Source organism: Carassius auratus, chromosome 45 (assembly GCF_003368295.1).
Source record: "Carassius auratus strain Wakin chromosome 45, ASM336829v1, whole genome shotgun sequence".
Classification (NCBI taxonomy): Eukaryota; Metazoa; Chordata; class Actinopteri; order Cypriniformes; family Cyprinidae; genus Carassius; species Carassius auratus.
This window is the reverse complement of record NC_039287.1, coordinates 1,844,473-1,870,447: the sequence shown is the minus strand read 5'-3', so window position 1 is coordinate 1,870,447 and position 25,975 is coordinate 1,844,473. Positions and strand designations below refer to the sequence as shown.

Below are 25,975 nucleotides of genomic sequence, written 5' to 3'. Positions count from 1 at the left end.
TTTTTTTTTTAGTACTCTAGCCTGTGTGAAATAACTTGTAACATCATACTTGTTTTTGTCCTCTTTTATTGGAAAAGCACATGGGAATGGATTTATTTTGAGAGTTGTGTAGTGAGTGCACATGATTTGTATCAGAACCAGGTAGAATAGTTTTCAGTGCCCTTGAAATCTAAACAAGCTACAGTGGTAATATTTGAGAACATAAAACAGACAAACGAAAGGAACAAAAATATCTTGCTGATCAGGAGATTAATTTGTAAGTTGTAATAAAAAATAAAAATAAAATAAAAAAAATCATAGGACTAACTGCTTGATTTTAACAATTTACAAACCAGTTCATAAGTTACATCATATAGCTTTGAGTTAGACATCATGCTGAGGTGTGTGCAAGAATATGCTGTTATGAGAGGTTATAGCATTGACACCCGCTGTATATCCAGTCAAGGCCTCACAAACATGAGAACGCTGCTTCTACATTCTGTGAATTCTAGCAAAAGGAGCTGCTTTTTTATGTGCAAATAAGCTCCCGTCTGAGAATTCGTGCATGTCACTGAATGACACAATGGAACGGAGTGAGCGCACATTTGTGTGTCTGCCACTTTGTTTCTGTAGCTGACAATAGAGAGGTGTTGTAAAGGTCTAAAGGAGGTCGGGCAAGTGGCTGTAGACTGAGTCAAGCAGCGTCTGGCTAGCTTCCTGACTCTTCACCCCTGCGATCTCGAACAAGCGGTCCAGCTTGTCCTCTGCCATCGGGATCTCCTCAATAATATGGAGCTCCTCAGGGCTGAGAATGTGCAACATATCGTCGAAGATGGGCTGCAGTTCACAGGGGTCCAGACGCACCTGCCGCAGCACCGTGTCTTTTTTCTCTGCGGGAGAGAAGATTGAGCATTGCCATCAATTAAAAAAATTCTTAAGGAATTACTATTCATGATATTCTTTGAAGAAAAGTGCAAATTTAAAAGACAAATGTGATATTTAATATGAGATTGTGTAAAAAAAAAAAAATCATAACTCAAGAAGAAAAAAAAATAGCATGTCATATGATTTGTTTATACATGGTTGAACATAAAGCATCCACAAGGGAGAAATATACATTAAAAGTATAAACACTCATTTTATTTATTTCATACTAATATATATATTTATTTCATACTAATATATATATTTATTTCATACTAATATATATATTTATTTCATACTAATATATATATATATATATATATATATATATATATATATATATATATATATATATATATATATAATAAACAAAAAAGTAATATAAATAAAACATCAATATATACACAAACACATACTTGCTGTGTTATTTCAGAATTTTAATTGACATTTAAATGATGAGAATTTAAATGATTATCATGTATTATTTAAAGATTTTACTAATATAAATTAAAAATGCTTAAAAAAAATGTATAAAGCATTTAATAGGGCCTAAAAATGAAAAACTGAACTGAATGAACAATGCAGGAACATAAAGCATCCACGAGGGGGTGATATATTGTAAGATATTACTACAATACCTTTCACCACACACATGACAGAGGCAAAAGACAATTACATTTAATTACACATTCATTAACTGAAATTGTTAAATTATGAGAACAGAATTAAATATTACTAAAAAATAATGAAAAATAAGACATGAATGAAATGGGTTACATTTATTATGATTTAAACTCTTTGCAAATGGTTCTACATACAATCCAGGAACATAAAACATCTGTGATGATGATTTATTATTATTACATTTTATGTTTGTAATAATATATTATATTGTATTTTTATTTATAATTATAGGTTTTTACTACTAACTTGGTTAACGGTGTGTTTTTCTAGCTGTTTTTCCATGTGTGTGTTTACCTTTGGTGATGAAAGAGCCCGTGCGGCTGAGGGCAGAGTCCTTGCTGGAAGTGGAGTCGCAGCGCAGCAGTGGCTCTGATTCTTCAGTGAAGAATCCTTTGGTGTGCTCCATGGGGGACTGCTCCACCACCACACCGGGCGACTCGATAGGCTTATGTCTGGGGCTCAGACAATGGTTTACATTCACAGCCGTCAGTAGATTGTTCAGGTCAACCTGCGGCAAAAGAGGTGTCACAATACTTGATGAAAACATCATTCTGCGGCACATTTCTTTAGAGATTCTTTTTCGTAACGGTCTGAACCAACAAGTGTATCCTGTCAGGACAAAAAGTTTTCTTGGAACAACTATTATGTGAGAAATGGATTTGAAAGAATGAGGGTCTTTGCTGATAGATAGTGTGTGGGCACTACAAGTGTATCTCTATGTGCTCATGGCCGGATGGGCACAAAGGGTTCAGCCTTTGTAGCCCTGGATCACCCACATTAATCATTTCCCTGTGTCCCTTTGCGTCATGCGAGAACAAATGAAACAGACAGAAATTCACTGACCACAAAGCCCATGGCCTGTGTTACAGTCACAAAACCCCCCGTCTGCGTGCAAAGCATACTTGTAATACCAGTGTGTTGGAACATTAATGGTGCATTTCCAAGAACGAGTCACTTTACAGGAAGTCGGTACAGTCCAGATTTTATTACCACAGTCTGATACTGTTCTTTAGTCTGTATTGGATACTAAAGGCAAATATGGACACCATTTTAGCAAGCTATGCATTTTAAGTGACCTTATCCACAAAACATGCCTAGTATAATCCATATACAGGCCCTATTTTAGCCCCTTATTTTCTTTATTCTATCGATCCAATTTTAGAAATAAATGTAAAATATATCCACATCATTACTGTAACATTACACCAAAAAATAATAAATTATTATTTGTTTTTTCATATCATCGTCAAGAATGTATTAAAAAAAAAAAAATTAATATAATATATGATGTAACAGCATAACATTACAACAACAATCTTTCAGTTTAATGTTTAACAAAAAATCTACAATTTAAAATGTTAAATAAAAACTTTGCTTAGAAACAAAGGCAGTAAAATATGTGAAATACTCATATTGGTGACTCTTCAACTGTAAAATAGTATGCTTAAGTGTTGAGAAACCAATATGACATCATGTGTCCATAGTTTGATCATGTCTAGTTTCAAAACAACAGAAGAAGATTTTTCCACCTATTTGAGGGTTATCTGAACCCTAAGAAAGCTCTGGTGATTCCCAGATTGGGAAATCCTGACATAAGCTATTAAAGGAAGGAAGCCTATAATAGCCTGGGCAGGTATTTAAACTTCAGAAGTGAAACATCTACATTATAGGAAGGATGTAACCCACTCCATTTCTGGGAAAGTTTCCCTCAGAGTCAGCAGTGAATAATCAATGCCGCATAGAAAAGCAGACCATTACTCTAAGAGGCAGGGTGAGATATCACATTTAGTCATTCATTAGTCACCACACACAGAGAAAAACAGCTCTGAACTCAAAGACACCAGCTATACAACACAACAGGCAACACAAGTGGTTGAGTGAGTTCATATAGGAATAATGAAGCATTACAGGCCACAGACATTTCTCTCTCCTTTCATTTTTTGTGCTATTGCAAAAGTACAATCAGTTCCAGGAAATCTAGTATTTTCATTGAACAGTTAGTAAATGATCCAAACTCAATAGAGGTAATTTATGCAATGTGATTAATGTGTTTATGAATTTCCCTTTGACTTTAGAAATGTAAAATGTTAATAATATTGAGTTTTGAGTTTCCCAAAAGATCTGAAGCCTAAGAAGTTCATTAAAATGATTGTGACTGATCTTAATATTACGGTCTGTTTCCCAAAAGCATTGTAACTTAAGTAGCACTTAAAAATCATCGTAGATTTACGAGTGCTCTGGAGTAATCGTTAAGCCCTAAGTGCATCGTAAGAAGATCGATTTATGCAGTCACCTGCAGGACAATCGGCAGATTCAAGTGCAATGCGATTATAATTTAAGATTTGATTGTGCTTTATTTTACACTTTTTTTGACTAGTTTTCTTTATTTTTTATTAATTTATAAATGAAATAATTAAAAGGGGCAGAAAAAATATAACATCTAAAAAACGAATAAAAGAAGTAATGTAGGAAAAGCTTCAAAGACTGGCTGAAGTTTCTAACGTCTCCCTCGCTCTCTCTCTATACAGTATATAATGTACATTATATATTATTATGTAAAGTATAATATTATACACTATAATATAATATAATATTGTATTGTATTATAGTTATTATATCCAAGTTGTCTGCCTGGAACGCAGCATTAGGTTAACGTCAATAAACTATTGTGTACTACAATTACGAGCCATTCTATAAGGTGACATTTCAGCACTTGACAGACGGAGAGCGACTCCTAAGTAGCACTTAAAACACAGCTAGGTGTGATTGCTTTACATGCATTGTTTGGAAAGGCACATGAAACAATAACGAACGATCGTAAAATTACTTGTAGAAAACGTTCTTAAGCGCTAAGATCAATCATTATTGGTAAACCCAGCACAGATTCTATGATGAATAGAATGTTTAAATGAACAGCATTTATTTCCAAGATAATATTTTTTGGAACAATATAAGTATTTACTGTCACTTTTGATCAATTAAATGCATCCTTGCTGAATAATGTTATTAATTGAATAATATTGAATAATATAATTGAATTTTAGAATTTTTGTACACATAGCCAGAGCCCATATAATTTGTTTTTAAAACGGACTAATATAAAAAGGCTAAAGTCTTCCCTGTCTAGTGTCTAGTGTCAATGACATTATTCTAATCACAGAGTCTACTGTTCATGCATGTCACGGAAGGAAGGGTGGGTGTATACCCAAATATCTTCTCTATTCACATTCAGCAGACAAGCTGTTGGCAAAAGCTTGAAAGCACAACGTGGGACCCAGCAGGAACACTGTGCCGTCACCCACCCGGATACAAGCCACATGTGGAAAGTGTGTCACTGCCGCACTGATCTTATTACCAGCAGCTGACACTGCTCCAGACTCAACAAGACCACCTAGCACACAGAGCATGGTCCACATCTGACTATAGCCCGCTTGAAAAGAGAACTTTTTACATTATGCATAAAAATGATATATACCTGTATATAATTCCAAGAGAAAGAAAAGTTGTTGTTTCCTTGTTTCTACTTTATAATTTGGAAATAGTAGCACAGGGCAATGCTGATGGCAGCTTTCAGAAGTGTCTAAATGTTCTGGGATTGCTTGGCTGGTGTCCATAACAAGTGGAGCACTGAGGTTTACTTGCATGTTAAGTCGAAGTGGTATGATTCTGTATCCTTTGTGATTCATAAAAGTGCATGTCTTTCTTTTTATAGGCAGTATGAATAAATATGAAATTTAAAAAGTACAAGAGATCACACATTTGAAGAAATAACTCATTCTCCTTCCTCACTTTCTAGTAATTTGTAAACAAGGACAAGCATACCTAAATCCAAATGTCCTAATGGTTTTGAGAAACATTTAATCTGATATGAATGTCTTTCTCTTTTTTACTATGTGTAATTCATTCACCTGACACTGTGGCGTATGGGATACATGTGATTTGATCTAGAAACATGTGACTCTGATGAATGGCGCTCGGTCTGTGATAATGGTACAGAAAAGAGGATAAATCATCATTTTCATTCAGCATTGATGATTCAATATCAGTTCTTGTAAGCATCATTGTGTTTTTGCTCAGAGAAAGAGAAAATGTCCAGGCCCATTCTCACGTTCTGTGGTTCACATCTTTTAAAGGGATGTTCATCCCAAAAATAAAAGTCCTGTCATTATTTACTCATCCTCATGTTGTTAAAAACCTTGTATGACTTACTTTCAGCAGCTGAATACAAAGAACAATTGAAAAGGGCGGATATTTGCCATAGTATCAATAAAACAAAAAATAATAACAATAAAATGTAATTTTATAAATTGTAATTTATTTTAATATATTGCAAGATTCCAAATAATAAAGTAGAAAAAAAGGCTATGTCCAGCAAAATTTTGGGACCAATTGTTGGTTAGTAGTACTTATTTTCGCTATCATTAAAAAAACTATGATAACAATATTTTACAAATATTTTCACAAAAGGAATCAGAGAAAATGGTAATTTTTATTTTTCCATACAATGAAAGTTAATGGTGACCAGGTACTGTAAAGCATCAAGATTGTCACTTATTAAATTCCTCCATATTGCTGTTGTTCTCAAGCAATAAACATCAACTGAATAAAATAAAAAAAACTATTCTTGTAAATCATAAAAAAAAAAAAAAAAAAAAAAAAAAAAAAAATTTGAATTACATTTCACTGGCAACGTTGGTTAGCTGTTACTGATAACTTACATTTCCTGTAATTTTATATATATATATATATATATATATATATATATATATATGTGTGTGTGTGTGTGTGTGTGTGTGTGTGTGTGTGTGTGTGTGTGTGTGTGTGTGTGTATGTATATATATATATATATATATATATATATATATATATAAAAAATGGTTTAAAAAAATCTCTTTAATATTAATTTATAGGTTTATAGGTGAACTACTAATTTAAACATGCAGATTTCTAAAGAAAGCATGAGGACATATGAAAAGAACAGGTGAACAGGACATGCTCTGCAGAGAGATGACTTTGTTCAACCTTCACAAATGTACGTTAAGTGAAAGTCAACAACCGCACTGGCAATTATGTGATTATGAGATGCCGTTGACAGGCAGACATATAAATAAATTTTATCTCAATTTATCTTGGTCATATCAGTGGCATCAAAATGAGTCCAAAAGCCTTAACTTCACAATCTACCACGACCTTGATACAAGGACAGAGTAAATATAATGTGGTCTTTATACAATCTGAACACAGGAAAGGCTTGAAAATGAAAGTTGATGAATGATCCTTCATCCCCGGAAGCCTGTCAGGCTTTTGTGATTAGTAATGCAGCTCAGTGGGATGCAGCCAGGAGTCATGATGCACTCATGTGGTTTGTTTACACTTCTGCACACGTATTATCCAAATACAGAGTTATTAGACCTAGGGTGTGTGTGTTGTGTAAGACTATATACACACACATGACTACTTGACCCATTATTGTGGCCTGACTAATACATTAGCTTGTGGCTTAACCATGACAGAACAAATCTGATGTTTTTTTTTAATATACAACAATACAAACACTTAGACTATATATAGTGTAAACCATTTATTGTATTATTTTATTAATAAAAACAATTTTAATTGTTTTTTTTTTTTTAAACAAACCCCTAAATATGATTATTAAAGACCCAAAACCCAGTTAACACTGTGAAAAATTCGTAAGATAAATGTGTAAAATATTTGCTTAATATTTAGTTGTACATAAAATGTACAGCAGCACTGTACTGTTTGATGCATTATTTATTTAAATCAAAATGTATTTATTTATTTATTTATCAATATGTTAAATATGTATTTTATAAATTTTAATCATATTTATTAAAATGTTAGCTTGAATTGTTTATTTAGTTGTTTATTATTTATTTTAACTTTATATAATAATTTACTATTCATTTTAATAAATATGGTTTCATTTGAATAATTTTTGTTTATTTTACCAAAATGTATTTATTTATTTGATTTTTTTTTTTTTTTTTGCATTCCCAGGGTCCCTGGCCTAATGGATGGCTCCATGTTCCAGACACATGACCAGCTGAAAATAACAGCTGTAACTGAAAACATCATTCATCAACCTAAAACCTAGTCACTCACCTGAGGATTGTCTTCCATGACACTTCGTATCTTGTCCACCACGTCAATGCGGCGTTGGCTGTGGAGGGCATTGATCAGCTTGACCAGGTTGGCGTCATTGTCGCGTATGGTCCAGTGCTGCAGAGCAGCGTATGCCCTCTCGTGATCAGCCGAGTAGCCATTGGAAAAGGCGGCCACCTCTCGCTCACTGGCTCTGGCCAGAGACTTATACATGTCAATCCACTGACTGCCAATCTGTGCTGCCACCAGCTTCAGGATGTCAACGCCTAGAATATGAGAGGAAAGGGCAATCATATGTTTTTCTACTGTAAACTACAATTTGAGCCTCAACAAGTACAGTGACAACCTGTACTGATATATTATAGTGCAGTGCAGAATGCCATTATTGTTTGGAGGTAACATGTTTTTTTGTAATTAATACTTTAAAATGCATTGCACTGAAGACTGAGATATTTCATAGCATTATTGTATTTGCTGTATTTTTGATCAAATATATATATATATATATATATATATATATATATTTTTTTTTTTTCAAAATTATTTATAACAATCTTACCAACCCCAAACTTTTGAATGCTAGTGTATGCATTGCCTTTTGTGTCTGCAGTATCAAAAATCCTTCATCTATCTTGTAAATGATGTGCTGTTGGCGTAATGTAGTGTAGACACACTAAGCGAATGGAATCATACAGTGGATGGGCAGAAGGGCAGAGCTCTAGGGTTACAGTACATCAGCGGCTCCTGTGGGACATGCTGCCCCATGGATTAGGTCATATGAAAGACCTAGATTGATTGCAGTGTTTATATACTTTGGTATAGAGCGACAGTTGCTTCCTAGGGAATCTTTCTAAGAGTGGACCCCTGAAGCAAACCCAGGGAAACATGAGTATAATGTAACTTATATTTAACTCTTTAATTATATACGTATATACTGTGTGTTGCATATTTCCACTTGATACTTATTTGTGTTTGTTATCGATCATACACAGGGTGAGGGATCTGAATGTATTAAACTTAATCATGTGTTACTCATCTCACACTTTTTGTGCTATAGGCTAGTCAAGAATGAGATCATTTGTTATTATGTAAAAAAAAAAACATTAGTTACATTAGTTGTAAATAGAAACTCTGTAAAAGGCAACCACTTTTTATGTTTTAAACAGTTTTAACAGTTTCTGAAAAACTCTGAAATTCTGAAGCTTGTTTTCTAAGAGACTGTTGTCAAAGTACAAGATAACCCGATTAAAAAGAACAGATCAATGAAATCCATGTTGAATTAGTCTCTACATGAGATAAACATGACAGAGTTCAGCATAACAGGATGGTTGTAGAGGACAACTACTGCTGGAAGGTATTAAAGCATCTATCTGTAAGCCAGATCTGTCTTGTTTGGGATCCATCTGTAGCAAATTCACTGGAGCTCTCTGGAGGATAGCGTGCCACAGACTGCACTGCGGATCTAAAAATGCCAAGGCCTGCAGGCTGCCCATCCTCTCGCCTGTTTTTTCCAGAGGTTGCTACAGCATGACAGTGTGTTAAAGGAGGACAGGCTCTGTTTGAGTGATCTAGGCCAAAGTCAATGGGTCGCATGATGCTGTCCCTTGTCTATGATTGTACTGCGTGATGGACTTGGTTGCCCTATTCCCGAAGGCTACTTTTATGAAATGCAGGAAAAACACGTGCCGCCACTACCTGAATGTACAGCGTGCTCACAAATGTTTCCAGGCTTGTATGTGCTTCATGCAGCAAGTACAATGTTATTCCTAAACTCTTAAAATAATGTGACTTGAATTTTTGTTGTTATTTAATATTTAACATTATATAATGTTTTCTTTTTTTCTTTTTTTTGTATGCAGTAAATCTATGTATTTATATTGCATATAATACATTAAATATACATAAAGATACATTCAAGACATACATACATACATATATATATATATATATATACATATATGTATATATATACACACACACACACACACACACACACACACACACACACACACACACACATATATATATATATACGAGAGAGAGAGAGAGGGAAAATTTACAAATTTCAACTCCGATAACAATAAGAACAAGAAGAAGAAGAAAAAAACATGGACATAGTGTCCGTGACATCACCCATAGTTTTTTTTTTTTACTACATTGTAACAAATTATTTTTAGTTTTTCTACTTATAAATTTGACATTAAATTTAATGTTGCTTGCCCTTTTTGGTGAAATTTACTAGCAATTTCTAAGTAAAAAAAAATCCATTGTCAGTATTTCATTGTCACATGAGATGTATTTGAGACACATACTAGATGTAAGTGGCTGACCACTTGTGATCAGACCACTATATGCATCTTAATAACAGCCGTTAATAGGGTACATAAAAAAAGGTGTTATGTAAAAGTGGAGAAATACCTCATGGCTCACTTTCATGTATGAAGACAACAGATTATCAACCACAGCCGTTTACAATAAAACAAAGCTTTAACGTCTTCCTATGAGAATTCAATGAGATGGCAAACCAGCTGCAACAGGTCTAAGTTGGCTACAAAACAAAAGAATCCTCAAAGGGAGTCAGAACTTCCCCTTTTAGTGAGTCGGCGTGGTGGCTTTGTGGGAATGTCTCACAGCAACGCAGTCATCCCATAAATCCCTGACACCTCATACACTGTACCAGCCGTAATAATTACAACTTCCCCATTAAAACAAGAAAAATTTGCCTGATGAAGACCAGGGGAGGCTCACTAGCAAGGGGATCCTACAAGCTTCCCCCGAGTTTCTCTGACTCCTAAACAAAATGCTGGCAGAGTAGAGCTCAAACATGAGGTTCCTAATCATCTCTTATAAAAAACCCAGCCCACCCTTGTTCTGGCCAGTGGGCTTTTATAGATAACACCTATTGCAGAGGTTGTTATATGAGGCGTACATGCGGGTGGTTCTACGTCTTTGATCTTCACTATGCGTGCTTTGTTATACCTCCAACGAAAGAATTCATTATTTGTACGATCACTCCTTCATCTTTATATATGTTTCCCATGCGGCCCTTTATGGCCATTGTTTTACTAATGTAGTAAACAGACACACATGCACTTCAACTGCCCACCTTGAATGCATTAGGGAAATGTTTTGAGTTTTGTTCGCGGAGGCAACCGGCTGTGTAAAGGTTACCTGTGCTTTCTAACATGAATCAAGGAGGCTCTACGATCTCAGTTGAACACAAAAGGTCAGCGTTCAATAAATTCTTTGCTTGCAAAAGTAAAAAAAAAAAAAAAAGTGTTTTCGGGTCACCAGTAGTGATGGGAAGTTCGGTTCTTTTCCACGAACAGGTTCTTCCGGACAGTTCGATTCAATAAACCGGTTGAAGAAAACGGTTCACCGGCTCTTTTGCGCTCGACGTAAATGGGGTCATTGGCGATGATTGCCCTTCATTCAAGCCTTAACATTATAACATTAGCATAGAATCAGTTCAGAATCAATCATCAAAACAATCAGTTCCGTTCAGACGCGCTGTGTGTCAGTCTTCTTCACAATGAATCACACATGCGCAGTTATCATCAGCTCCTCGGATCTCGAATCGGACGTGTCCAACAGAAAGGGTTCTTGACTCGAAAATGAGTCAATCCTTCGTTAGTTATCAGTTTCAGCTCGGTGTTCATCTTCAATTCTCTCTTCACAGCAGTTCAGTCGATATACTATTTGAGTACATGAATTACTCCGGGATATTGGTTTGTTTGAACTCAGAGGGAGTGTCAGCCACATTAAAAAAGTTAACAGCTTAATTCATTTGTGGATTAATGCATATTGGAGACGCGAACGGTTTCAAACGATTCAGTTCAATTCGGTGAACTGTTTCAAGAAGATCTGGTTACATCGAGTGATTCGTTCGCAAAACGGATATCACTAAACTGCAGTGTTTTGAACTCGCTCACATAGACACGGAAGAGAAGACAATCCTGAATAAAGTCATACTTTTTTTGCTATTTTTGGACCAAAATGTATTTTCGATGCTTCAAAAAATTCTAACTGACCCTCTGATGTCACATGGACTACTTTGATGATGTTTTTCTTACCTTTCTGGACATGGACAGTATAGCGTACATACGTTTTAAATGAAGGGACTCCGAGATCTCGGACTAAATCTAAAATATCTTAAACTTTGTTCTGAAGATGAACGGAGGTCTTACATGTTTGGAACGACATGAGGGTGGTCATTAATGACATAATTTTCATTTTTCGGTGAACTAACCCTTTAAGGTGAGGTCAAATTTATTGTTTTTGGGTAGAATTCATTCATTTCAATAGGAATCCAATGGATTGGGAACTTTTCATGAGAACAAAAGGTTTTCCCACACAGATTTTGCATCAGGATCGGTTAGTCATGCAAATTGTATGCTTTGACTAAAAGAAAGCTGCTTGGTTTGAAAGTGACTTCTGTGTGAACTATGATTCATACTTCACTACACTATTGACAACAGACAATTTTTGCAAATAAAATTTTGTTAATATGTCCACACCTTTATGGGTGGTTGCTAGGTGGTTTCTTAATACCCTAAAGTCAAAACAGCCCAGCTGAAAGTCTCTATAATATTCCGTTTCCATTTGTGAGTGTAAGACATATTTAGTCATTTTATTATTCATTTTATCATAAAATGTAAATCGGAATGCTTGTACCTCTCCTCAGCAAACCACACAATATAAAGTATCAGTCACAACTGTAGCAAAACGGTGTGGAATAAATGACATATGCCAATACTTATGGTTAGGTGTTTGCTCAAGGGTGAGGTTCCAGCACAATATACAGAGGACCCCTGAATTCATGTCTCATGACACATAAGGAAGTCCCTCCTCTCATCTCCCACAAGGCTATGTCTGCTGATAAACTCTTCTAGCTCTCAAACCACAAAGAACTGGAATAATCTGGTTCCAACCGCTCAAGTAGAATCAGACACACACAGGCGGATATCTGAGGCTAACATAAGCCGTTGCCCATCGCCACAGTCCTGATTAACCTAGCAGCCTCTGATGCATAGTAACAACAAGGTTAAACGGCAAAGAGTGTGTAATAATGAATAAAAGAGAAAGAAAGAGAAACTCCAGAGATGTAAACCAAAGGCTACAAGGAGCAGAATGAGAAAGAGATCAGGTTCTGTTTGATCAAGTGACTGACAGGAAACGAGAGAGGTGATCTTGATATTGGTCTTGCTTGTTTAACTTTTGAAGTTCTCAATACGATACACACTGGTGTGAAGACAGATCCACAGATGCTCTAGTGCATTGGAATTTCACTGTGCCACTTTTCAGATTGCAAAGTGCTGGGTCATCCATATAGCATTAACACTTTTTCATAAATCCATAAATGCCATTCGTCAATCTAGTTCTAGGTGAAGTATGTAAAGTCTGCACAAGTTTCCCTATTTGAGGACACTCCGCCTGCCTGCCATTGGTAAGCCAAACAGGCAGCCATGCCTCAAAATCACATTACTGGTTGAATCATTGTTGTAAAGCTGGGCTGGTTGGGATTTTCTCAAACAAACAGAGCCATGAGAATCCTACAGTGTTTACAATTTTCTGGGAAAATCAATCTACGAATGATTTACTTTCAGATAAGCTGGGATAGGAGAAAGTATTTTAACATAGAAAAAATACACACTTCACCTTAAGTTATTTGGTTGAAAAACTTTATAGTGTAAAGCTGAATTTACATTAGCATTTATAAGAATTATATACCCAAAGGTAAAAAAAAAAAGGCTAAATTAACATCATTTTGCATTGTAATTTATTTTTAATAAGATTTTTCTAATTGTTTGGAATGGTCATTTTAATCATAATGAAAAATTACTAAAATAAATAAATAAAAATAGAAATCAGACTTAATCTAATTTGTGATGGAGCCCTTAAGAGGACATGGTGAATATATTCTCTTTCAGTGCTATGTTCTCAGAGTTTGCTCCCAAAAGCATTGAAATCTAGTTTTTGCTCCCATCTCATATTATTTCCATCACAAACGTTTTGTGCGCAAACACAAAACATTGAAATATAAGTATAAAAATGTAAAAAAATTAACTCACCCTGTCCATTTGAGTAGTAGATCCACCTCTCCTTTTTCTGCACTGGAGAGCTGGGTTTCTTGTGGATGGCTTTCTCCATGATGCTGCTGGGATCCTGTCTGGGACCCTTCTTCAGCACCCGCGAACTGCGCTTTACGCTGCACACCACGATCACTACCAGCACCAGCAGAAGCAGCAGGACTATCATCCAAGGCAGGTGCTCATTGATGTCAAAGTGCTTGTGTGTGCTAGGCCTCGGCGCTCCCCTGCGGATGGGCCGGTAGCCAGAAACCTGAGCCTTGCCCTCAGACAGAGTTTCCATGGCCTGTTCCTTGGCAATCTGGGGGTCTTGTGATAAGGAAAGCTTGTTTTGCAATTGAGCAAAGTCCTGAGTTGCAGCTTTTAGTCCACCATCCTCATCACTAGCCTTGGAGGAACATGTGGTTGTGGGAATGTAGTCAGCATCGAGGGCCACGTCTGTGCTACTGAGGACCGCCCCTGCTACATCCTGACTCTCTGCAGCTGGTGAAACTGCAGTGCTTGCTGTGGGCAGAGTGGATCATATAATTGCAGACAAAAACAGAGAGACAGAGAGAGAGAATTAAATACAGTCCTAATGATGAGCTTATCCTAGACAACAAAACAGAAGGGAGAGTATCTAAAACTTTAATCCAGCATCAAGCTGGCATGTGTTGATAGCAAAGTGGAGCTGTGCTGCACAGCCAACACAATCTCACATGGATTTCTCATCTTAACTGCTCAGATTTGACCCCCCAAAAATAAAGTCAATGCAAACTGAGGAATCAGAAATATTGTGCATTATTTCTACATACATACTACTGTTCAAGAGTTTGGGGTCAGTACGTTTCTTTTAAAGAAATCAACACTTTTATTTATGCATTCATGCACTCTTGTTGAGCACAAGAGTCTTCTTTTGAAAAACATTAAAATAATCTTACCAAGCATAAAATTCTTAAATGGTAGTGTGTGTAAATTAAAAGGTGTTAAATAACTTAATGTATTATTGACATTATTTTTACTATTATTAATAAGAATAATATAATTATAATTATAATTATTTACACAGTAAGCTATAGAAACAAGTAGTGTTCGACCGATATTGTTTTTCTGACGCCCAATGCCGATATCTTGGAAAGTTTTTTTTATTAATAGTTAAGAAATTTGAAACCATTTGGCAATGGATTAAAAAATAAACATGTAAAATAAACATACTTATATTTTACATGACAAAGTATTTTTCACAAATAAATAAATATTAAATTAAAAAGGGTGTAAACCCTGCAACCAAAAGGGCACACAGTATTCTGGGAAGTTTGTGTGCATTGGGAATCATATTTTTCAAATAAAGCCAGGGTAACCCTCATTTTACATACAGCACACAGAGAGACATGAATATGACAGTGGGCAAATGCATAAAGCGCAGCATGATTTTAAATCACAAGTTTAAAGTTTAAAGCATTCAATTCACATGGATTGATCGTCACACAGAGAATACACGATCATGCTGGGAAAAAAAATGCACACTTCTCACAGCTGGATTCGACTAAGTTTGCAAGGTTTGTGAAATGAAATGTTCATTAGCCATTCAAATATTTGTTTAAATGATATAAATGTGTATAAACTTAATGCTGACAGCAAACAAGAAAGTATTAAAATGTTTGCCTTTCTATTACTAATAATATAAAAGCAATCGTTGTAATACTTTTTGTGTACAATAACTTCTTCGTTTAACCGTTCTGATTATTAGACAATTCTATCCATATTAGACAGAACTGTTAATGACGACAGCGAACAAGAGGGAGAATGTGAGCACTGTGTGCTCAGGCACTGCCGTTCTCAGCGCCGTCAAAATAATAGTCCAGACTCGACCACATCGGCCAAGCAGAGAAACTTATCGGCAGATGCCGTTATTTGAAAAATACCAAATATCGGCCAATATATCGGCATCAGTGATCTATCGGTCAATCATTAGAAACAAGTGGGAAATTAAAAAAAGCTATTGCTGATAAACATCTACACCTGTACAGGCCTACGTACGTATCTGTCTGTCTGTCTGTCTGTCTGTCTGTCTACGTGTCTGACTGTCTGTCTGTCTACATGTCTGTCTGTCTGCCTGTCTGTCTACGTGTCTGTCTGTCTGTTTGTCTATGTGTCTGTCTGTCTACGTGTCTTTCTGTCTATCTACTCTACATGTCTGTCTGTCTGTCTACGTGTCTGTCTGTCTGCGTGTCTGTCTGTCTGTTTGTCTATGTGTCTGTCTGTCTGTACATGTCTGTCTGTCTGTCTGTCTGTCTGTGTGTCTTTCTGTCTATCTACTCTACATGTCTGTCTGTCTGTCTGTCTATCTACCTGTCTGTCTGTCTGTATATCTTCGTATCTGTCTGTCTGTATATCTACGTATCTTTTTGTCTGTCTGTCTGTATATCTACGTATCTGTCTGTCTGTATGTCTGTCTATCTACGAGTCTGTCTGTCTATCTATGAGTCTGTCTGTCTATCTACGAGTCTGTCTGTCTGTCTGTCTGTCTATCTACGAATCTGTCTGTCTATCTATGAGTCTGTCTGTCTATCTATCTATGTGTCTGTCTGTCTGTTTAGAGTCTGCCTGTCTCTCTGTCTGTCTGTCTATCTATCTATCTAACGTCAGTGCATCTAGTTAACTAAGTGCACTATTCAATAAGGAAAAGCTCTACACTGAGCTTCTTCACTCTCACCTCTGTATGCTGACTCAGTGCTGGAAACCGTGGAAACGGAGGCCTCTCCAAGTAGGACATAGACCGAACTGGCTGGAGTTGGCCCACACACACTATCTGTCTTTTCTGTGCCTTTGATCAGCAGGGTTAAGCCCAGAGATGAGCAATCTGTGTGAGATCGGCACCTCAGAACATCTGATGCCACATCAGAGAAGGTGCCACGCTGACATGACCGGCAGCGCACATCCTCTGTCTCACTCCCTCGCTTTCGGACGCCCCACCCCGGTGGACATAATGAGTATCGCTGACACTTTCCACCCTTGGAGAAGCTGCCTGGTGGACACATGCACAATCGATCGGTGGTGGACGTGCAGGGAGTTTTCTCGACAAATGGGGCTTGGCAGCGTCTTTGACAGTGGTGGCACTGCTGAACACCATTCTCACCCCGGGTGAAGGTGCCGTCCGGACAGGGGCTGCATTCCCGTACACTGGCTTCTGTGCAGTGGGAGGACACGTAGGTGCCTGCCGGACACTTGTCGCACTCCAGCTTGTTACCAGTGGTGGGGTCGATGTGATGGTAGTGTCGAGGAGACAAGGACTTCTCTGTGGTCGGGCTGGGGGTCAGTGTGTGGGTTAAGACGTCACTGACCACAGTGATCAGCAGCTAACAGCAATGAAAGAACAACAAGAAGACTGTTATGCAATGACAATACAAACAATCAAAATACAAACTAAATGTCTATTTAGCATAAATGACCACTGTGTCATCGGTTTGTATTGGAAGAAGAGTCAACAAAGACAAAGTTTGACATTTCAAATGACATAAACACCAGTGGAAGTCACTAATTCAAGAAAATGAGCCATCAGTCATTTAAAGTTGTGATGAAATGGAAGTAGCAACAGATGTTCCTATTTTGTTTTTATTTACTTTGAAGTACATCCAAGTAAAATGAGTTATTGAAAAATAAAATGCAGGGTGGGGCAGGTATATGTGAAGCAACATAATAGAATTTTGACATTTCATAGAAAAAAAAGTCAAAGTAAAAAAAAAAAAAAAAAATGTAAAAAATTATGTGAAAGGATCAATGAATGTATTTAGAAAATAGATTAATTTCCATTTCATGCTAACCATTTTATTTGAAATAAGACAGAAAAAACTGTTTAATATTGTTCATCATCTCCACTGTATCTTAGTCTTAAACAAAATAGGGCACTATATACATAAAACAATAAATTAGACTCTATAATTGGCTACACTATTTGTAAAGATTTGTAAAAATATACCTTTCTCAAAAGTTGCTTTATCAAAAATGTATTTTACTTGAGGACAATGTTTTTATTTGGAACAATTGGAACAACATTTAATTTCATTATATATGGAATATATTATATATATATATATATATATATATATATATATATATATATATATATATATATATATATATATATATATATATATATATATATATATATATATATATATATATATATATATATATATAGATATAGTCACACTTTATTTTAGGGTCCAGTTCACACTATTAACCAACCATTAACTATAACTTTTGCCTCAATTAACTCCTTATTTGATGCTTACTTATAGTTTATAAGGTAGTGGTTAAGTTTAGGGAATTGGGTAGGATTATGGATGTCATGCATTATATGTACTTTATGAGCACTAATAAACAGCCAATATGTTAATAATAGACATGCTAATAAGCAGCTAGTTATCAGTGTGAATTGGACCCTATACTAAAGTGTAACCATATATAGATACATATATATATATAAATCTGTCTCCTTTTTTCAATTTCATCAGATAACACTAAAAAAATATAATGAGCATTTTGAAAAAATACCAAAGAGAACATCGATATCATATGGAGCAGATGACCTCAAAAACATTATACAGTGACATCAAAATGCTCTGGGATTGGATCAACAAGCATGTTGTCTTTATCCAGCTATGTGAGCAAAAACATAAGCACATTTCCTCTCCAAAACACTTGTCTGCATAACATTTACACAGTCTGCAACAAATCAACCATGCAAAAACACTTTACAGAGCAACAAAAGGGAACCCTGGAATGTGTTGACAGCACTCTCACAACCCGGTGACCTTCAGAATAACTTTTAATGACAAGAAGCCTGTAAAAACAGCCGCTCTAAAGTTACTACAGCTGGAATGTGCTTCATTGAAAGCCAAATTCTGATCATAACAGTCTCCCATTCCTCCGGCACATCCAGCAAAGCTGACTGTACAGCATGTTAACTGCACCTAATATACTTTATGATGCTAGCCCACGTTTTAAGTCCACACCTAAATGGGGCTTTGGCCATGACAGGCATCAGGGTTCGGTATAAAAGTTGTCACCAAAGAATATGATGCTGGAAATTGCGGCGCACAAAAAGCCTCGCTGCATCATCAGTTTCTAAACACAAAGTTCTATTAACTGCTGATCATGAATCCCCTGGAGTTTTATTACAGTTCCTCAACAACAGACCGCACAGGAGACTAGTTTTAAAGCAAAGGAGACTAATTTCCTTGCTATTACAGGGAGGGCTGAATCAAAACAAACATTACATTAATATTCTAAAGCAAACACATACTGACATTGATGGGAACCGCAGGACGATGCCAGAGCGCTTGGGCTCGGATGAACATGTTGCTCTTCGTGAGGTGATGGGGATTGTTTTAGGACGACAGACTGAACATGAATAGCGATTAGACAAAGCTGCACTTTCCCAGCGGCCTTAGCTCTCGAAGAGGGCCAGCATTGAGCTAACAGACGACGGTTTGAAGTAGGGCAGCGAGAGAGAAAACAGCAACTTCACTGATGACAGGATAATGTCTGTATGCTTACTGTGCTACTAAAGCAAAAAAAAAAAAAATGAGTACACTGTTGTTTCACAACTTGTTTTTTTCTTTCAACCAGCTCTGGAAAGAGGAACAGGCAACCTAAGATAAAAGGAACAGTTTTTCATGCACCCTTGCTTTCTATAACCACAAGAAGGGATGTTATGTACAAAACAGTAAGATGTTACAGCTCCACCTTCTCATCCCACCCTACATAGTGTCTAGGTTAAAAGGGCACTTGTACGAAACCCAAATTTGGACAATTTTATGAATGCTTATAAATATGAGTGTTTTTCAAATTCTTGTGTAATGTCTCGACATTCAGAAATATGCAGTTCTGCCACCAATTCAAAATAAACCCTTCAAAGTGTCACTTTCATAGAAACACATACAAAAAGATTGTTCTAAGTAGGGCTGCACGATTATGATAAAAATCATAATTGTCTATTATTTCCTTAAAATTGCGATTATTAAATTAAGATTATCACCATGTACATTGAAGTTTTATACCATTGTTTGATGCAACTGCATGCCGCTATTTTATAAGAAAATAAACAAGCTGAAAACACTCTAACTGAAAATAGTCTATAGTAATAAGCCTCAAATGTCAACTAAATATCAGACTGGTTTCTGCTTTAAATTATATAAAAGTAAAAATATGAATGGCATTATAATGTTATAATAAAACTAAAATGAAAACTAATAAAACAATAAGAAAACAATGGAAAACCCCTTAAAGGGGTTTGATGCCATTTCAGTTTTTCCTTTCTATTTGTGAAAGCAAAACTACGTCACACACTTGAGGTATTCAGCCAGTCACAATGCACTGGATAGCTGGCCAATGAGCCTACACCTTGCTTCTCAGAATAATGATCTTTGTAAAAACCAACGTGTTTCAGAAAGGCATGTGTAGAGGTGCAACAATAATGTACATTATGTGGAAAATAATGTGTTTTTTTAACCTTAAATTGCATAAACCCATTGCATTAGACCAAATACACAAAAAAATTATTTTTAGCAACGTCATATGACCCCTTTAAAATAACATATCTTAAGCATATAGAATAACATAAGTGGACTTTGCTAAGGCATATATATTATTACCCAGAAGGCAATGTGAATCAACAAAAGCCTTTTAATCTCAATTAAGAAGAAAAGGTCACTCCACGATGAGTCAGAAATTTCCTTCTGTTTTTTTTTTTTTTTGTATTTTAAATCATACAAATTTGTCACACACAGAAACCTTGCACACTGAGTCCGATGCGTATTAATTAATACATTAAGAATAGTACAACAGCACTAAATGGAATCTTCAATCTGTACGGATGATTTTTTGTGTCCTCTCGCTTCTTAAAAAAAGAAAAAGAAAGGAAATATTGGGTATTTCCAATCTTGAGATATAGAGAGAGGATGAAGAGTTCCCCCTCGGGAGCAGCGGGATTATCCGAGGCGATTCAGAGTTTACTTCAGGATGTCAGTGACTCAGTTTGACGCTTTTGCTAGTGATACTAGAGCCACATAATAAAAAGAAGACTACCAATTTCTGTGAATTTAGTGTGCAATGATCTATACATTGCTTTGTGCTGTGAGATGTGAAAGTAAATATAATAACAATTTAATAATAACTTCCAAATTGTTATTAATATTTCAAGATGATAGAGATATAGACAGAGATATAGACTGACATACAGTATGCATTGTACATTTTACAAGTACCGTATTTTCGCACACTTTTTTTCATAGTTTGGCTGGTCCTGCGACTTACAGTCAGGTGCGACTTATTTATCAAAATTAATTTGACATGAACCAAGAGAAATGAACCACTGAGCAGCATAGAGCGCCCTCTCGCGGCTGTGGATGGTAATGCTTTCTCTTGGTTCTTGGTTATAAATAAATGCGACTTATAGTCCAGTGCGACTTATATGTTTTTTTCCTCATCATGACGTATTTTTGGACTGATGCGACTTATACTCAGGTGCGACTTATAGTCCGAAAAATATGGTAGATACCACTGATTTAACATTACAAGCTATTAGAATTTCATTTTACTTTTGGCCATATCAACATCTACAAAAAAATGAGATTTTTGCTCAAATTGGTGCTTCTGAATAAAAGTGATATGCTTTGCTTTCGAGTATGAGCTCCAAATATGAGCAATAAAAGCCAGATGTATTAAATAGGATACAAAACATAACACATGCAAAAAAAATAAAATAATTTGTATATATATATATATATATATATATATATATATATATATATATATATATATATACACAATTTATTATGTCATTCGTGCCATCCGTCAGTTATTGCAGGTTACTTTATTTTTACCAGCTTGCAATGCTTGAGTGATGACTGAGTTGCTCTTATGAGCCATCGCTCACATTTTGGAATGACTCAAGGGGTTTCCTGACTAACCTGTGAGTAAATGGACCTGGCATTTCACTACATGAGCTAGCAATCTATGCAAACAAAAGTACATTATTTTACAATTATTTATACTTATCGAGTAATCAATGATGTAACTAAAGATTGAACATGTGGATGAACCAAACGTAAAAGTGTCATAGAACAACCCCCTAATCTGGGGTGTGCCTTAGTGAATACAGTATGCCTATGAACTTCAGGATTGTGAACCATTGTTGATTCTCAAGCCAAACACAGCATGTAAATCTACAAGAACAGACACAGAGATGTGATATCATCAGGATTCCATGAGCCAGATTCTGCTAGACAAGCAGGGCACCTGTTACCTCTGATACGTCATAACTGAAGACTGCAAAGCAAGAACAAACACTCCCTGTCTGGAGGCATTCATGCCCATTTTATGATCAACAACAGCCAAAGAGTCTGCAGTCGGCATGAATGAGTGAGAAATATTCCTGCAAATGGCCACCTGCCAAACACATTACATAATTTGGGCCAATGCCAATAAATGCATTTTTCAAGGGCAAATGGATGGTTTAAACTGACAGAGAAAACTGCTAAACCTTCTTGTGTTGTGAAACTAACAATGTATATTAACCATGGGTATCAAACAACTAAATCTAGTTGTTTTTGAAAACAGCAAGAGTAAGTTGTGTGCATTTTGGGATTTAAAGGTCCCCTGATAAATGCCTGCTAATGGATGAGCCAGTCTGATGTGATATACCAAAATTAACCTCAGCTGACTTCCTACTGCATGAGGATATTAAGTAATATAAATGTTTACAATACAATAGGCTTATTAAGCCATGACAAAAATATCATTATCATCTATGAAACAATGACACAAGTATTATTCATGGCATGCACAAGTTTTTAAAATGATAACAAGTTCAGGGCTCACAAAAATTGCTAGCATGACGTCCTATGTGTGACCATATAAGACCACACTGTCTTAAGTGTGCATTTTTTGGAATTGAGATTTATAAATCGATCTTAATGATGAATAAATAAGCTTTCCGTTGATGTATGGTTTGTTAGTAGATACAACTACTGAAAATCTGGAATCTGAAAAAAAATAAATTCCTTTAAAGTTGCCCAAATGAATTCTTTGCAATGCATATTACTAATCAAAAATTAAGTTTTAATATATTTATTAAAGGAAATGTACAAAATAACTTCACGGAGCATGATCGTTACTTAATATCCAAATTATTTTTGTTATTAAAGAAAAATCGATAATTTTGACCCATTGCAATGTTTTTTTTTTTTTTTTTTGGCTATTGCTAAAAATATACCCCAGTGACTTAAGACGAGTTTTGTGGCCCAGGGTCACTTATGGTTACCAGAATGTATAACCTCCAAACCTTATAATTTGCACGTGTTTCTAAGTCTTGCTGATTTAAACATTCAAGCGTTTTAAGCAATTCAAGCATAAGAAGAGGCAAAAGAGAACTCAATTCTGTACTCATGGACTGTTGTTTGAACAAATTCACTCAAAGTGCGCACACAAAAAGCAGCGTTCCAGACAGCCCCTTTCACATATACATGCACCTGAATGGACATATACCAACAAAATGATCTCAAAATAACTTATATTTTGTGCATTTCGTGCATTCTATAAATAATTGCTACAGTTTGTCAGCTTTAAAGATCTATATGTAATTTATACAGTGCACATTATGCAGTGTTATTTTACACTTCCTTACAACATTTCTCTGCCTGAAAACTAATGTTAGACCTTATTTTATTTATCTTGTCAATTTTTTCTTAATTTACCGACTACTGCCACTATGGGTGTAACGATGCATTCTAGCCAGTTGAAAATCAATAAAAATATGTGACGTTTCAAGTTGGTTGAGATGTTAATTGAATCGGGATACATTTGGGTGTGGGGTTTATATGAACATTTTAGTTGGTATTTTCTTTTCATCTTGCCTCGGTTTAATGCATATTAAAGTAGTAGCTGCTTTTTTTTTACGGTGGTAACCAAGAAAATGCAGTATTTCTGCTGTTCCATAAGCGCCACCTGCTATCAGAGAGTGGATTTACGCTCTCATTCGTCGTCTGCTGTTTCTGTTTTTATGCAGAAATGTTTTATGTAGAAAAAAAACTAAAATCAGACCATTCTGTTTTTGCTTCAGATGTCTAAATTATACAGTCTACTTACATTCTAAATAACATATGCAGCATCTTTGTTTTGATTGTGATTAGAGGTTGACTTTAATTTTTAAAGAGCACAGGCAAAGTCTTAGTTTGTTTATATAAAAATATGTATTTATTTTGTGTTAATTTATTTTTATTTTCAAATTTATTTTTTACATTTCAATTCAGTTTTGTAATTAGAGATATTTCAGTTTAGCAAAGAAATGTACAGAATTTTGATGGAGAAATCATAAAAGGAAACCTTTTAAAATTCCCTTTGCTTAATTTTTTTTAAATCTAATTAAAATATTTACATCGCATCGGAAGTTGAGTGAATCTTTATACCATCATATCATCATCATATATAGGCTATGCTACTAATGCAGTTTTTGCTGTGGTATCAAAGTAGACTAAAGTGTTCTTTAAATATTCATTTAAAATAGTGTCATTTAAATAATCCCTAACTTTGTTCTTTTTTTTCTCATCTGAATAATGAAATCCGACCTGTGATTCAGAAGTCTGCATCCCTACTCTCTTGAAAATACGATCAGAGAAGTTTTGATCATGCTGATATGTCCGCAGTGAAGTTCACAAGATTTTATAGGGACTAGTTAGATTTATTTTGGGATACCAAAATCTGAAGAATGCCTGCCCAAAAGGCTACCAGGCATTTTAAAATTTTGCAAGCCCTGTAGTGTATATAAAAATGACAGTAAACCCACGACTATACGGTCACGTAGCCAGTCATGTATTAAATAAAGAATATCAATAGTCAGTATCTTTAAAACAAAAACAACAGGGAGAAACAAATATTTTTAAAATGATAAGGCATGGTATTAAGTAAATCAAATCAATGTATGTAGGCTAGTAAATAACTGGTAATATTAAGTCATAACTACAAAAATAGAAACACACTTGAAGATATATTAATTCAAGAATAACAAAGTGTACTTCCTATTTTTAAAGGCTTCCTTGAAAAATAGGTCAGGCTGTGTCCCTAATTTAACCTTTAACCATTCCACATTTGATAAAATTCTTATTTTACGATTTTATTATTAAATATTGACTGATGTAAGACGTACCACAAACAATAGCCTAAAATGAGGGTGTGCCACCGTAACTATTATGTTTAAAAAAGAAAATAATTGCCTTATTATCCTGTCCTTGTTTGGGCTGCATCCTCACTACAGTATGCACTAAAGAGCGACACCAGGTACAGCTACTGTCCCTTTAAATCCAACAAAAACTAGAATATTCGAGAAGAAAAGAGAAGCATAATGCGTACACAAATGTATCCCCCACTTACCATTATCAGCGACCAAGTCATAGACATTTTCCCAGGCATTGTCCCGGTGGAATCACTTGTTTAAATATGCCCAGGTGCACATCTGTTACTTCAAAGGTGGAGCATCAGCATCTCCGCATCAACAGGATACCCACGTTGTTGTGAGGTATTGTCCCTTAGCTGGATTATTCCCTCAGTGTACAAATTTCGTCCACTGACGCCTTTTTATAGTCTGTGCTCCCGAGTGCACGGGTTTCAAGTAGTACGGGATAAGCGCTTCGTTTTGGAAGAAGAACGCTATAATTCCCATAGCGATGATGGATGGATCTGTGGACTAAAGTCTGCCTGCTGTTTGTCCAGGTTACTGATTGCCTGTGCCGCAACGACGGGCTGCGGATGATGGGCGGGAACTATCGAAACACGTCACGACTGAAACCCGCCACTGGCTGCTTATCTGCGCCACACACCGTATCACAGGCCTGAAACGAGACCGTTTCCGGGAAGATACTTGGGGTGCTGTGCGGTGTGTAGCTACCCTACAGAGTGTTAGACTAACAAATAATATGACTGAAAGCGTTACACAGGTGTACTCACTAAGTTAATTATTATCACTGTGGCACACATTGTGGCAAATCATTACAGTAAACTGTACAGTGTGAACTCAACTTAACCTTTTAACTTATAAAGTCAATTATAAAAGGCCTATATACAATGTATAAACACAAAAGCAAATATAAGATAACATGCTGAAAAAAACAAACAAAAAATCCCATATTTTATAT

The 25,975-nt window shown here is 35.7% G+C and overlaps 1 protein-coding gene across 1 annotated transcript; it reads right to left on the bottom strand.

The window, feature by feature from the left end:
* Positions 1-25,604, bottom strand: LOC113062846 (tumor necrosis factor receptor superfamily member 21-like). The gene is made up of 6 exons (XM_026232873.1): positions 25,215-25,604; positions 16,498-17,140; positions 13,785-14,306; positions 7,714-7,979; positions 1,882-2,095; positions 1-869 (listed from the first exon to the last, which is right to left on the bottom strand). Exons 1-6 carry the CDS (start codon positions 25,251-25,253, stop codon positions 640-642), a joined length of 1,914 nt encoding a protein of 637 aa, XP_026088658.1. The 5' UTR covers positions 25,254-25,604; the 3' UTR covers positions 1-639.
* Between the last annotated feature and the right edge of the window lie 371 nt (positions 25,605-25,975).